Source organism: Pseudomyrmex gracilis, unplaced genomic scaffold (genome assembly GCF_002006095.1).
Source record: "Pseudomyrmex gracilis isolate BER0280 unplaced genomic scaffold, ASM200609v1 scaffold_9, whole genome shotgun sequence".
Lineage (NCBI taxonomy): Eukaryota > Metazoa > Arthropoda > Insecta > Hymenoptera > Formicidae > Pseudomyrmex > Pseudomyrmex gracilis.
The window spans coordinates 1142067-1157935 of record NW_018020593.1 but is presented as its reverse complement, the minus strand read 5'-3'; the positions used below and the strand labels follow the sequence as shown (position 1 = coordinate 1157935).

Sequence of the window (15869 nt, the reverse complement as noted above, 5' to 3'; positions counted from 1 at the left end):
TATTCGGCCGCGCAACGCACCGGACAGCGTGCTTCCACGGACATGATGCACTATAAATTTTCTTTTAATCTTGGATATTGTAGACCGAGAAATGGAAAATATTCCAAAGTCGAGAAAGAGAGAGGGAAAGAGAGAGAATAATAATATAAGAGAGCAGAACGGTCGAGAGTAGGATAAATAAAACAAAATTAAAAAAAAAAAAACAAAAAGAAAAATAAACGAGTGACGGACGCTTGCAATACGTCAGCGGAAGAGACATTTTAATAAATTATAACTAAAAAGTTTATTTTTGTAATTCAGTATAAAAAATATTAGACGTCAATACTTGGATAATTATATTTATATCTTTACATTACTTTACAAATAAATATAGCTTTAACATACAAAGATGTTTTTTCGGATTTGAACCGCGTTAGTGTCATTTTTATACCGACGTTTCGTGAACATTACAGCTCACTTCATCAGGGTTTGCCTGATACAGTATCAGGCTGCTCTTCAAACCCTGATGAAGTGAGCTGTAATGTTCACGAAACGTCGGTATAAATATGACACTAACGCGGTTCAAACCCGAAAAAACATCTTTGTATGTTAATACTACACACCGCGAAAGCATCAAATATCAAATATAGCTTTAATTATTATTGTTACTTTCAAATGGGCACTTTGTCTTTCTTTCTCTCTTGGAGATATAACTAATAAAACTATTATAACTCTATTGTATCACATCTGATATGACCACTATTGTGCTGTTGTGTGTAACTTTTAATGTATCTACTTAATATTACCTACTTATCTAACTATATATCTATTTATCTACTGTACTATGTAACTACTATATTTTTGCCATACTTTTATATATTTATTTATCATGAATTTAAAAAGAAAAAAAACACACGTCGCGGTAGCGACATGAAGCAGGTGAGTGTTTTCGAAAAACCAATCGTCTCATAAAACGCACATAAAGTCGGACATCACGTCGTGTTGAATAAACGTACTGCCCGATCCTCGGTGTCGCATGCCAATCTGACAAAACATAGGGGTAAACCTCAGAGAGGAACACCCCACAGCGAACTGCTGTGTCTCTTGTAAGTGGTCCCGTGTTGTCCAGGAGGTGCGGTTCAAGGTGCACGACCCGAAGGCACACAGCAAAGGTGGGACACTTGAGAACACAATAAACGGTCGCGCCGATGAAGAAGCGGCGGGCGCGCCGCAACATATTATTCATCCTGGCAAAGACATCACCAAGCTCTACGGTATGAGTAGACCATGTACGCACATTTATAACACTATTTAATCCCCCGCCTGGCAAGCTATCAAACAATATTCGGTTCTTAGCTTGGCAGGCTGTCTATTTCAACGAGCTTCTGAACGGGACACAATAAGCGTCACTATTACGGCTTTAACCGTCAGTGAGCTCGGAAAGCTTACGGCGTGGTATCATCACCTTGACGAAGACTCGCGACAAGGTCGTCGATTATATACAACACCGTATGAGTATTTTGCACTTTGCAAGGATACACAATACATTCACAGCACTCGCGATGATACCACGTGCCTGCGACTGTTGTACTTATATATAAATATAGATCTTTGCCGCTTGAAAAACACCGAAAATCGCTTGTCACTCATGATTATACCATCAAAAAAGCTTCTTGCATCGAAAGATTATTTATATGATTTATTTTCCAAGCGTTAACAATGCACTTTACTCTTAGACGCTTCTTTGAACATTTTGACAAAATAACACCGCGCCTACTCGGAAGCTCACTGAAATATGCAATTATTTCCCTCTACATTCCGCGTGTCGCGACTATTCTAACATTGTTTTGACGTTTTCCAAAACAGGCATCACGCCGTCGGACATCGACAAGTATTCTCGCATCGTGTTCCCGGTGTGCTTCGTATGTTTCAACCTGATGTACTGGATCATTTACCTTCACATCAGCGATGTAGTCGCGGACGATCTCGTGTTCCTCGAAGAGGCCAAGTAAACGGGCAGCGTCGTCGGCTCCGAAGCAAGAAGGACGCGGAGAGAACAAAAGTGCTCGCAGAGCAGAGCATTCGCACGAGGAATATAAAGCGAGAATTGATCTGCATGCACAAAAGCGAAAAACGGTTCGAGAAGAAGAATCGAGGTAACACGCTCAATGAATTACTCGAGACGGAAGGAGTAAAAGCGAACGACAAACGAGACAGCCGCGCCAGCTCCGGGAAAAGTGTGCATTCGAAACGCACGAACGCGCTGTTAGATCCATCGAGAGAAAGAGGGAGGGAAAGAGAGATAGAGAGAGAGAGAGAGAGAGAGAGAGAGAGAGAGAGAAAGAGAGAATACGGTAACCACTTCTCTCTTCATGGTTAAGCACAAATGGAGCCGCAAAATATATACAGCCTTATAAATCTGAGAGTAAAATTACTGCGCAATCATTGGAAATAATAATAGAGCAGACGCGGCTGACCAACATACGTTCTAATTAAACCCCATTGCGTGACTATCGGCTAAGAGGAAAACACTTGTTCAGAAGTTCAATCGGCGATCGGATTTGCGTAAGTCTCGATTATGTTGTTCTCTACGAAGCGTCTTCGTTAAAGACTTGGTACATATATATGAGCATTGTGTGACGCGTGATAGATAGAAATATATATCGCAAAGAAAACGGACAGGAGCTCAATCTCAAATACGAAAATCCACAAGCATATATACATTTAAAAACACATTGCCAGTCTAGTTACCTCCTCTAGATCTTAAACAGAGAAAGAAATACCTTGGATATAAACACTTGTCAATTTAGCCACCATTATATAGTTAACTAATGCTAAGAATAATGTACCGCGTGAGACGAAACAAGTACGCAGCGACGATTCAATTCAAGAGCGGTGAAAAAAAGAAAAAAGTAAATAAGATTATCGACGTTTATATCGAGAGCGAGAGGACGAATCGTCGCTCTAACACTGTCGATAGACATAGCATTCAAGTGCGAACGAAAGAAACGTAGCGGAAATTGCGTGGCAGCATATGTGTATGTATACGCATGCATGCGAATGAGCGAGAGAATAAAGCGAATGATCGCGAGCAAAATTAGTTAATATGTGTGAGAACGCGCGCGCAAGAAAAACGAAGAACCAAAGGAGATGGACCGGGAGAAAATTCCAAACGAAGATAAATGTTATATACATGTCGGAGACTAGTATGATTTATTATTTAAGTGTAAGTACATATACATTAACTCATGAGCGCATGCGTACGCAACTGTGTTTAAGTATCGCGCGCATATCTTATATTAGACACGTGCGTGCACACGTGCGTACAAAGAACGTTAACAGACGTTGAGCGGCTACGCAACATCCAGATGGAGGTGAAAACAAGATAAAAGATATAAAGTACAGAAGAAAGAAAACACAAGGATGCAACGAAAGCTACTTCTCGGTTCTGTGTACGAAACAGAGCAGCGTCTCATCATATTCGCGTTTGTTTGAATTACGGCCAAGTACAACTCACATCGCTTTCTCTCTTTCTCTTTCTCTTTCTCTCTCTTTTTCTCTCTCTCTCTCTCTCTCTCTCTCTTTCTCTTATTTTTTTTATGTAGCGTGTTTATTTTTTATAGTGTTTTTTCACAAATATTTTTTCAACGTAGAGCATCGCCGCTATTAATGCAATCGAGCAATTCTCGTCTCGGATCGTTTCTGTGTACGTGCGTGTGCACGTGGCTCAATCTGGAATACTCTTAATTCATAGTCGCGACTATTAACGTAGGGAAACTCCTGGGACATAATAGGCGAATGTATAAATCGAAACGTAAATACTACCATAATCGACTCAAATATCTGATTAAATGATGCACCAAGGCGGAAAACCGATTTGACACTTGGTTCGAGATATTTTAAAAATAAAATAAAGTTTTTTCCTGAAGAGATCAACAATTATTACGCATAACTTATTATAGTATTTATAAATGTGTTGCAATTGAAACACACACATATATGAACATTTTGAAATTACTTATAATTATAAAAGACAAAGACACAACCGTGATTATTGTATCTTGTTTTCTTTCGGAATGTTTGTCTAAGAAGTTTCAGGAAATACATTATGTTTTGTTGTTTAAGCACCGTTTTGTCAATTACCGTTGATTACACAATGTTCTACTTCTTTCTTTTAGATGCGCGTTCGCTTCTCGCGCAGTACCTAATCTATTACGGATCATCAATCACTTTACAAAAAGTTTTCAAAACTTACTACTTCTTTTCTTCGCGCATTCCCCCTACACAAGTTGTTTCAATAGTTAAACATCCCCTTTCTCTCTTTTTCGCAACATAATTAATTTTTTCTTAGAAAATATTAAACTAAATATTCTACGCATGTATTTTGTTTTAATTATCGTTATTACACATCTTTCGATGTGACTCAACTTTTCGAAAGAGATAAGTTTTTATTAACTAACTAGTTTAAACCAACTTTTCGAATTAATGAAAAATAAGCTTCATCACTTACCTTTTATTTTTTGTGTGTCGACATAAATCTAAACTTCTTGTAAAACGCCTGCTAAAAATTAAAAATAATTAAGCATCGTTTCTTGTGTCAATTTTCTGATACTCGTAACTCAGGGAAAACATGTGAGAAACTTGTGAAACAGTACATATATACACAAACTCCCTTTTTGTTTGGCCTTCTATCTTGCCCTTCTGACTCGGCGGCTGACTACAAGCTGGGTCGTGGAAGCTTGCCATTCAGGATATCGACCAGCTGACACGCCCATCCCTACCTTCCGACTCTTCGCCATCATTTCTACGTTGTCGCTCTCATCTTCTCTCTATTCTATTTTTTGATCTTCTAATTCTATTTTGTGATCACCGAACATAGCCGTCCGTTTAACAAATCAAATTAATAAGAAGCGCCTTATATTTTGTTAGTACTTTTAGCAAGAAAAATTTTTTCTCAAAATGGCTAATTCTCCAAATCTGCCTTGGTGCATTTACTCGCTTCAGATATCCACGAGAAATGAACGAGGAACGGTCATCAATTGCGAGCATCGCGTTCGAGTGGTACAAACGCACATAATAGTATGGTTTTCGTTATTAAATAACTTCAATCATTATATATATATTAAGAATTACCATAATTTACAATTATGACTTTATTCTTAACGATGTTTTCATATTTAATAACCGCGTGTAAGAATTGTAAAGATCGAAATAAGAAAATGTATGAACAACAACAGACATCAAAAGTACGCAAAAGTTATATTATTTTTGTTTATATCGATGTGCAGGCTTTAAATGCAAAAATACTTACGTTACAATTAAATATAGTTTCCTAATAACGAGATTCCAGCTTTCTTTGTTTCGTTGAACATTGACGCACTTAAATATTTTCACATATTTGCAAGAATTTAGCGACAACGATTGTTCACTACGCAATTCAACCATCGTAATTTTTGTTTGCACAATAACTTCTCGGTGGCGATTTAAAACTCCGGCTTTTCCGAGAGCGCTCGACGTTCGCGGTTTTTTTGCAATTGCGGTCACGCGACAATGCAAATAATGATTCGCGCCAGTTGTCGTGCATGAGGAAGACGTAAATCGCGTGTCCAACCCTCGTTCGTTTCTTTCTTCGACTGCGCTCGGCTACATAATATATAAGTATTGATACACTCTTCCACTCGTCCGCCTCAACTGGAAGCATTATATGCAATTTATATAAAACTACATTCGTTATCTATTCGGAATTTTTATTATATACAGAAAGAGAAAGATAAAGAAGAGAAGGAGGAAGAGAGAGGATATGACTTGTTTTATTATGTGATATATTCTATGGTAGTTTTATGCATTTATTCGACTCTATGATATCAGGAGCCTATTGTTTACGCTAAATCCTTAAGCAAGACACACATTAAGAAAATTGGCGTGTCCACGAGCAAAGAAAAAACCTCTTTCTTAAGTAGAAAGTGGTCAAATATAAAAGTGCAAAATAACATGCTTAAATAACGTAAGAATCACTAATGAAGTTGCGTTCGGAAACACTATTCGTGCACAGGAGCGTTATTCTATCTTTGTTTTATATCTAATGAGTGATAAGTCTACATGCAGCTTGAATTAAAATAATTAACGATAAAAAGATGAAAAGATACACGTACTTGATACGATGCAACACATAATGACGTTTTAAAATTGTATAATATAATTGAATAAATAATTTTCAATCTTCGCGCTTAAATAGTGAGTCTTTCGAAATTTGATTTCGTTTGTTTGCGTTAATTAACTATTCGATATATGATTATCCTTATATTGGATATTTATAAACTGTAAAATGAAACACTTACAATGTAAAGATGTAATCGTAAAAGATGTATGTGATGCATCGTAGAGAAGATGCGCCAATTTGTTGGAAAAAGAAAAATATGTGTGACAACACCTGATCATGATTATTATACTGAGTCTAATTGAAATTATATTATTATATCTTTATCATTATCTTTGTTATCGTTAACATTATATATAATCGTTTTAAAGCGACATTATGATAATCATTATCCTCTGGCAGGATAAAAATAATATACCTTGCGTTATTGGCGGGCATTTAATCGCGTATAACCATGTACACATTACCAAATAAAGTAAATCGTTATATATATATATATATATATAAAATGCAAAAACAGCACCACCGATGTGCGGGAATCACGGAATTAATGAAAAAGACGAAAAAAGAGAAACAAAGCTATTACTATTATATAAATCGATCATCTTGTAAATACGAGTTTTATACAGAGCATTGTATTCGTTAAAGAGAGAGTACTTATTGCAAAATAATATATCTATATATGTATATATATATATATATATATACATTTATATATATGTATATATAATATATATAATATATATGTATATATATATATGTAATACATACACACATATACACATTATATATACTCAAATGTAGTGCACACGGAAAAACATGTGACTGTTCGCACATATTTAGATAAATCACTTTTAAAGTATAAGGACAAAAAAAAGAAAAAGTAGACTAGAAGAACGTCGAGGTTCAAAAAGTCAAAGTGCGTACGTTTATTTGTTTTATTCGTCCGTTCTTTCGTTCATTCGTCCATTCGTTCGTTCGTTCGTGTCTTGCATTAAAGGCAAGCGAAAATAAATTGCCTTGAAATTGACTGTTCTTACATGATCATCTATTTGCGAAAAAAAAATTCGAAATAATTTTTTTTCGCGTAAACGCCAACCGGACAATGAGAATCACAAAAAGCCGATTTATACGCTTGTAGAAAAACTTTTACATTATGCATATAAATAAAAAAAAAACAAAAAAAAAAGAAGTTTACGATATGCGCGCAAAATCACTCCTCAATCGACTTTTGCGTATTTGATATTTTCGCAATCACGTCTCATCTGCGTTATGTGAACGAAAAACTTGCTCAAACCATAGCTATCGACAATTGTACATGGATTAATAAGTAATTTGTTTGATTTTTATATGTAGAACAAAATGTATGTAATGTATATGTCTGATATTAAATGTGTATAAAGATGTACAAAAAGAGATATATACAATCGAGAAGAAAGATTTCATAAATTCAGAGCACTTCTCTAAACGAACGTTATTTAGATTATATCTTGTTTCATGAACAATTAATGATCGTGGCAAAATTATATTGTATAATATACGACATTATAAAGAAATGTTTGTTGTTCAATCATCGTTACTATCAACGGGAAAAAAAATTCTTCTGGATAATGTATGTAATATGCCAACATATAGGTATATGTACAATACAACAACAGTTCAAATTGCGTTGTTGCACAAAACTGCCAACTTCAAATTGCAATATGCGTTTTTTAGTTATTATTATCATGCAGATGCGACAGAGAAAAGAGGTTGGATTGATAAGAGACTGCGTATTTTAAACTAACAACACGAGAAGTAGTTAAATGCGACAATTTATCTTTGATTGTGTCAATTGATTAACACGCAGCGAAAATTTTGTACAATTCGACGGTCATATTAGATTATTAAATATGAAACTTGACAAATATTGTACATGTATGTACATATGTATGTATTTATCAAGTTTTATACTTAACGACTCAATACACAAGATGATTTATCAATAATATAAACAAGAATAGAGAATCGTGATACGTTTGATAAATTTCAATCGCATGTGCAATTCCGTTATATTTCTGTAGTAAATTGCGTGAATTCAACAGAGTAATTTTTTTAATTTATTCAAAAAAAGCACATAAAAGTCACAAAATGTTCTAAATTATATGATTGACATGTACTCAACGAGAATATGTAAATATTATATTTTTATGACAAGCCACGGTGCGTTCTCTGTACAAGTAAAACGATTTCTTTAATATAGATGTATGTTTATATGGTTTATTTATTACGCCGAAACGTTTGCGTAATCTTGAAGAATATTTATAAGTAAATATACTTTCAACTTAACTTTTACAGAGGAAGTAAACTATTGAAGTTGAGCACTTTACGATTGCCGATATGAAATCTCAATCGAGCGCAGATTTGAAAAAACGGTGCAGAGAAACGTAATTCGTGCCAGTTGTATCCATTTTCTCTCATGTTCGCGTTCAAAGATAGTTAGGAATTTCGAGACAAATGATCGATTTGGATTTAATTAAAACCGTAATTTTCCAGAAGTTGTTGCGGAATCGGGATTGTTTTACTTCTCCGAAGAGAATTATTCACGTGGGTCTTTCTTGTTCGATGTGCTCGAGATCACTTCGTAAACTATCTCGATCAATTGCAATTATTCGTAATTCCTTCGTAAACCTGTAACAAAAGAAAAAATACTATTAAACGTGAAAATGTAGAAATACTTATAAACGAGAATAAACAAACGCGAACGAAACTTTGAATGAAAGAACGAAGACGAAAATGTTGGCGCGAGTGTTGGCGCGAGTTATCTCGACGAGAGTACCAAATTCTAAAATGTATTTACAAACATACGTTATAAACTGCATTATACTTTAGAAACGTATTCTACGATCGTAAACTGATAAAGAGGGACAATTGTAGATATACACACACACACATACACATGTATTCCAAAACATGCATAGACAAACCACCAAGATATATATTGCAACCACATTTGCACAAATATTCATCACACACACATACATATTACACGCATACACATCACACTAAAAAATTTATTCCTATATATATTATATAGAAAAAGAGATCGAACAATCATCATAACAAAAAGTGATTTTACATACACACAAACACGTATACAAAAAATAATTACTGATATAGATGTACTTATACAGGCACTTGGTAGAACATACGTACACGCGTACCGAGTATATCTATATTACAACTTTCTACTCGGCTACGATGCCGATTGTGCGATTTAGAAAAAAAAACAAGAGTGAGAGAGTGAGAATGTGTGTTTGCGCGCGTGCGTGCGTGTATATGTGAAAGAGACAGAGAGCGAATAGATTAACAAAAGAATCAATGTAAAGATGGGGGAGAAAATATGGTAAAAACGCTTGTTCGATGCGCGATAGTGAATATACAAGTAATAAGCTCTAGACATAGACTAGATTCGGGAAAAAAAAACCGCGAATGTTTGTTGTTAATCGAGAATGTATCCATTCACATGAAAGAATTTCGCGTGTCTACCTATATACATGCATGGAAGTATGTGTGTGAAAATCTTTGTGATCTGTATCTCATTGCGGAAGTTCCTGTTCCTCGAGACGATGACAAAAAAAACCAAACAAACAAAAAACAGGAGGATTGCGCGGAAGAGGATAATGATGGATGACAAACTTGTCGACATTTTAGTAAATATTATTCGATTCGCGCGGGATATGCTTGCCGGATCTGCCCGAGGGATGCTGACTTTTTCTATTTTCAAGCTATAATATATACGGGCCAAACTGATAAGATTAGATACACCTGTATATACTTGATGTTTTTACTCTCTGTCGTGAAAGAAAATACAATTTTTATTTCACTCATCCGGATTCAAATAAAATGAGATCAGTAAAAAACAATTAAAGAGAAGTATATTTAGGTTTAGAATAAAAACGCTTTTTATATGTATCAATGAAAAAATCTCGCTAAGCCGAAACAATAATTTTTTTTATTCAAGAACTTGCTTTTCCGGAAAATAAGGAAATATAACAGAAGAGCAAACGTTATATCTCGATATAGACAAACATTTGTCTTAAAAGAGGAAAAGACATTTTAAAAAGCATAAAACTTTCGAGTGTGTGCATTAGTTTGAGCTAAGAAAAACTTTGCGAACGTGCGCGCAAGTGAAAAAAGTCATCTGCTTTCGAGAGAGAGAAAAGGAAAGAAAGTAGGTCAGATCCCGGCAGGCGTTCTTATTTACGATTAGCTGCGCGCTATTAAGGCCATTTTTTGTAATAACCGAATAAAATGCATGGTCGATGATGACGTAAGAATACTTATTCTTTACGATCGAATCAATTCAACCTCTTAGGATTTACTCGAAAACTCACAACGGACCAGAATCTCTCATCTCGGAATGTGCTGCTGTATATCTTTTGGCTGGAAGTCTGCGTGAGAGTTTGTCGACTCTCGAGAGTTACTCTCGATAAAAATAAAAAAATAGAAATATAACAACTGATTGCAAACTTTTCTTCTCTCTCTTTCTCTCTCTCTCTCTCTCTCTCTCTCTTTCTCTCTCTCTCTCTAATACAATTGATGATAAAGTCAAATTAATTCCAAGAGTTTGATATTGTTGCTATCGCAAAACTATCGAGAGCCACTATCGAGAATAAAACTCTCAATGGAAAATACGTAGACCAAGTACGTGTGCCAAGTTTACAGGCCTCCTATGTAGAATTGCACCGTAGTCTTTTTACGAGCGATAGCGATTTATTTGGTCGACTTTTCAAATCGTTGAGTGTTTCTAACGCCGAAATTTAAGGCGCTACATTTAAAACAAACGGGATTCGCGATGTATAAATAAAACGAAAATCGAAGGGGCGAGTGAGAGTGAGGGCACGAGGGAAAGACGAGGGAGTGCAAATGCGAACATGTATCTTTTATATTCAATGCATTATCGGTTGTGTCTTCAAAGTCCTCGCGTTATAATATATACGAAATATAATTGAACCGTTTTACGCCGACTGACTGGGGAAACGAAGTCACTTTTTATGAGGGAAAAGCCGGCGCGCGTGGAACGCGCATGATTGTTTTAACCGAGGATTGGATTTATCAGAGCGACTGACAAGCAAGAACAAAAGGCGGACACGGAAAACGAAAATGCGGAGATTTGCAACGAGGGCTCTCCTAGTTACTTGCTCAGTGAAATAATTCTAAATAAACCGTTCACTTAAGGGAACGAAAGTCTAGATAACGCGCATAACTAATGTATAAAAATAACTCTACGTACAAATAAGTAAGATGGTGTGCATGCCTTCGTAAGTTGTTCACACAATTAAAAAAAAACTTTTATTTTGATCAAGAACGAGAAATTAAAAACAAAAGCATATACGCATGAACTTTAATTTCTACACGAATATATATTGCTAATACGAGAGAAACAATTTTAGGCGAAGGGATATCGATCCGCATTAATCCGACAAACATCACATGCTTACAAACGTAGTCGCAGTCTTCGCCGCTATAGCAAAAGCAACTGTGCCTGCGATTGTACGCATTTTTCAAAGAACGCGGTTTCTACTGATAAGCATGTAACATCCAATCGATATAATTCGCCTAAAAGAAGTGTTATGATCAAATGTCGATCGTTGATTTTGAACAATTTGAAAGAACAAGTTTCAATTACGCAAACTGCGATCTCAACGATTTCCCTTTTCTTTTTTTATTTCTCTCGCAAGGGGATAATGACATAAAAATCCAATGTACTTTAGCCAGGATTAAATCAGCAAAGTTATTAGCAAGGTATCAGCGATTCTGTCGGCTGCCATAAATAATATAATATAATAATAATATATACGCGCGCGAAATCGAAAAATAATCAAGTCAATGCGATCGAGATTTCGTATAGTGTTATACTCATTACTAATCAGGATTTATAATCCTTATCATAGCGTATTGGCATGGAGATGTTTTTGTTCTTGGAAAATAAAAGAAACTATTGTACTGTATGTGTGTATATGCATATATATACATATATATATATATATATATACATATATATATATATATATATATATATATGTATAATATATAAATGTTATGTATAATGTTATTATATATATCTTGGTTATTTTTCTACATATAATGTGTAAAATATTTCTGTTTTTTTCTTGTATATCATTAATGAAAATATATATTGAAAGTCGCGCACTATTCTTTTTGATCGGAACGAAAACATCCTCGTCCATGATAAGGATTAACGATAACGAAAAATGTGTAATACACGTTGTGCACGTATAATACCAAAACTATAGTGTCGTTACATGATCGATATACCTAACGCGACTTATCTTACTTGCGCGTGATACGACACATTATTATGTAAAGTTTATATATTGAGTGAGTAAAGCATTATGTTATCGATAAAAAAAAAAGTATGTAAAGTACCTTGAAAACAATAAATTTCGTCCTTTTCTTCGTGCATGAGGGACACTTCCGGCCATTTTCAGCTTCGCGGATCCGCGACAATCTTCATCTCAAGTTTCGAATCGTGGATTTTACCTTGCATTTACCTGATTCTAGAATCAAAACACTTGATACTGATTCATTCATCACTAATACAGATACTAGTTTGACGATTTTAATACGCTTGCATTATAACGTTATCATCATTGTCATTTCAATTTTGTGAGAAACGCGAGAAGATTCAATACTCGCGCACTATTCCTATCTTTATTTCAATATTGTCGCTGTTCAATTACAGATGGCGCTAAGGTAAGTCTGCTAATCCCATCGACACCGACAATGTTGTACTGAATTATCGACGAAGAGTGCAACAGAGTTTTCATTTATCAATAATTAATTGCTCTTTATCTGCATTTTCTTTTTTCATCTTTTTTTTTTAAAGCTTCAAAATTTTAAAGTGTACATAAAAACACTATATTATATTAAATTATATAAAATTCTATAAAATTTAGTTATAAGTAATTATTTAAAACCTATAACTATAACGAAAATAAAATTTCTATGAGAGCACGAGCAGTTTTTCAAAAACTTCTCATTCTATATACAATTATCACACAAAATTAAAGTAGCGATAACTTGCGATATATAAAACATGGAGAAAGAAATGTATTTTTATTACAACATTATAAAATTGACACATATATAAACATAGTTCACGAAATAGTATATTCATAAAATCAGAATGTCATTGTGACGTGACGCGCTACGTCGGCGTCTCTCGCAAAGAATACATTAATGCAAAAAATACATTCAGTACAAAATAAATACATTTATATATGTATATATATATATATACACACAGTTCAGTACAGTTTGTATCAATTTATGAGTTTAGCTAATATCAGAAGAATATAGTGCTGACGGGGTTTAAAATATCGTCGTGACATCCAGGCACTACTATACTTTATCTTCTACAAAAATTAGCGTTTTGCATTATTTTGCTATTTAACGGATTACACTAATCTGATCAATATTGTATGTATGTATGTTATTCCCATATTAATCAATTCGAAAGAATTGATCATGACTTGGTATATTTAAATAATGTTAATATATATATATATATATATTATATATATATTTATTTATTGTATACGTACACACATATCACGACATCAATAAACAGCAGGTTTTTCTTTTTTTTAATCAGTAACCTTTTACCTTTAATCATTAACCATTTACCTTTTATATGTATTACAACGAATTATAACTTTCCGACTTTTGTATACTTGCATGTATAATCGCATACCAGAAGATATTATTCTTCGTAATTTGTTTCTTGTTTTATGTTTTTAAAATAGGAAAGTGTGAAAGAAAGATAACTTTATATTATTTATATCAAGAAATCGTTTCTTAATCACGATTACATTCGTTGAAAAAGGCAAGTAATCTACGTAGATCCATGACTAATGTTTTATTGTAAGTTTGTGGTCCTCAGTGTTTCGAATTAGAGTATTTTTCTTTCTCTCTCCTCCTCTCGATTATTGGTTAATGTATATTTCTAGGCTTGTGCATCGAGAAGTCGTACATACTTTGTGGTATGCTCGAAGATTATACATTAGAAGATAAGAAACATTTTGTTTCGTAATAAATTTACATTATAATTTGCAAATATTGTCTACAAACAAATCGTAATAAAATTTAAGTAGTTTTGCAAAACAAGTATACATACAAGTTTAAGTTTTCATTCATGAAAATAATACAGCATTTTATTAGCAACAATCTTTTGAATTGTATTTAGAAATATTTTTGTATCCTTTTTTAGCCATTTGCTAAGAATTAATTAGCGCATTTACGTTTTGCCGCGACTCACACTCAAACTACTCGATGCATTCGAATCGTATTGTGAGTGATAATATCGAGATATAATAATAACGAATGGGTGCTCTGTTAATAATTCGTTCTAATAAAATCGCAAGTCACGAAAACGTCAGTATTAATGAAATGCGTTACGATGTTTACAGCAAGCCCTAATCATAAAAACGCTCGTCATAAACGATCTTTTATTTATTTCGATATGTATAATTATTTCCAACGATCCATGAATTTTGTCAAAACGGTGATTTTCATCGGAACACGCATGGCGTTTTCCATTTTACGACGAGAAATTCCCGCGAATCTTTTATAAAGACGTCCGAATTTAATAAACTATTTCAAACTGCAAATCGAAAGAATATTGCGTAACAACATAGTCTGCTTTTGCGCGAGAATGTGACTGTCATACCTACGCTTTTAGGTCATAAGCCTCTGTCGGAGGAATGCTTTATATATACATACATACACACACATATATTTTATATATATATCGTTATCTAAGATGTATCTATATATATCTCTGCTCGTCTAACATAAAATATACAACATTTACTACGTTTGCTGCTATTTTAAATATTAAATCTACTGCTATCTACATGTTATAAAAGTATCATTTAATCACAAAAACAAAAACGAATGAGTTCGAACAATTCGCGTTCATATTCGATGATAAATCATGAATACAAAAAGCGACTTTTTGAAAATCTTAGCGTTACATAAAATTTGTCCGCATAATGATAGTGTCTGTACAATTACTCGTAATTAGCAATATTTTTTGCTACGTAACAAACTTTGATACTTTTGATACAGATAAAGCTACAAATTTTATATATTATTAGTACATATTATGTTCGTTATCGTTCGAGAACTTTTGTTCGATATGTATATTAGAAATATACGCACATTTATGCGCAAGTAGTTGATTGCAAACTACTTGTGTGTTCTTATGGTCAGATATATAAAAACAAAAATAATTTATTATTCTTATTGCGTCTTAACAAATTAATTTCTTTTGTACTGAAATAATGAGTTTCTACATTGCGCTTACCACACATTATTTAACTTTACAAAATTCAAGAAAACATTTTTTGTTGAAAACATTTTTTTCCCGCATTCTTTTATGCAATTTTAACATATTAAATAATTTTATCTTATAAGAATAGCTCTCTATACATATTTTTCACTCTTATAAAAAAAGCTATTCCGTGGACGGACACTGCACAAGCTTCACGATATTCAGAGCATATCAAGAATAATAGCGCGCAGAGAAATAGCATCAAAATTTCCATCATTCTCGTTTAAGTTTTAATAATTTAAGAATATATCTGCTTGTTTTTTAAGAAATTTTTTAATTGTATTAGATATAGCATTGCGAGTCCGTACAAAAAAAATATGCAGTGCCTGTCAA

The 15869-nt window shown here is 33.8% G+C and overlaps 1 protein-coding gene across 11 annotated transcripts in view; it reads left to right on the top strand.

Moving 5' to 3' along the window:
- LOC109862073 (gamma-aminobutyric acid receptor subunit beta) overlaps positions 1-6835 on the top strand; it is a 58010-nt gene extending 51175 nt beyond the window's left edge. For 5 of the 11 annotated variants that reach the window (XM_020441980.1, XM_020441997.1, XM_020442041.1 and 2 more), the window contains 2 exons: positions 1109-1268; positions 1846-6835. In XM_020441980.1, the coding sequence (XP_020297569.1) occupies positions 1109-1268; positions 1846-1991 (306 nt within the window). In that variant the 3' untranslated portion in view covers positions 1992-6835. The remainder of the gene's footprint in view (positions 1-1108; positions 1269-1845) is intronic. The other 6 variants (XM_020442027.1, XM_020442024.1, XM_020442032.1 and 3 more) reach the window with 3 other exon arrangements.
- The last annotated feature ends 9034 nt before the right edge of the window (positions 6836-15869 follow it).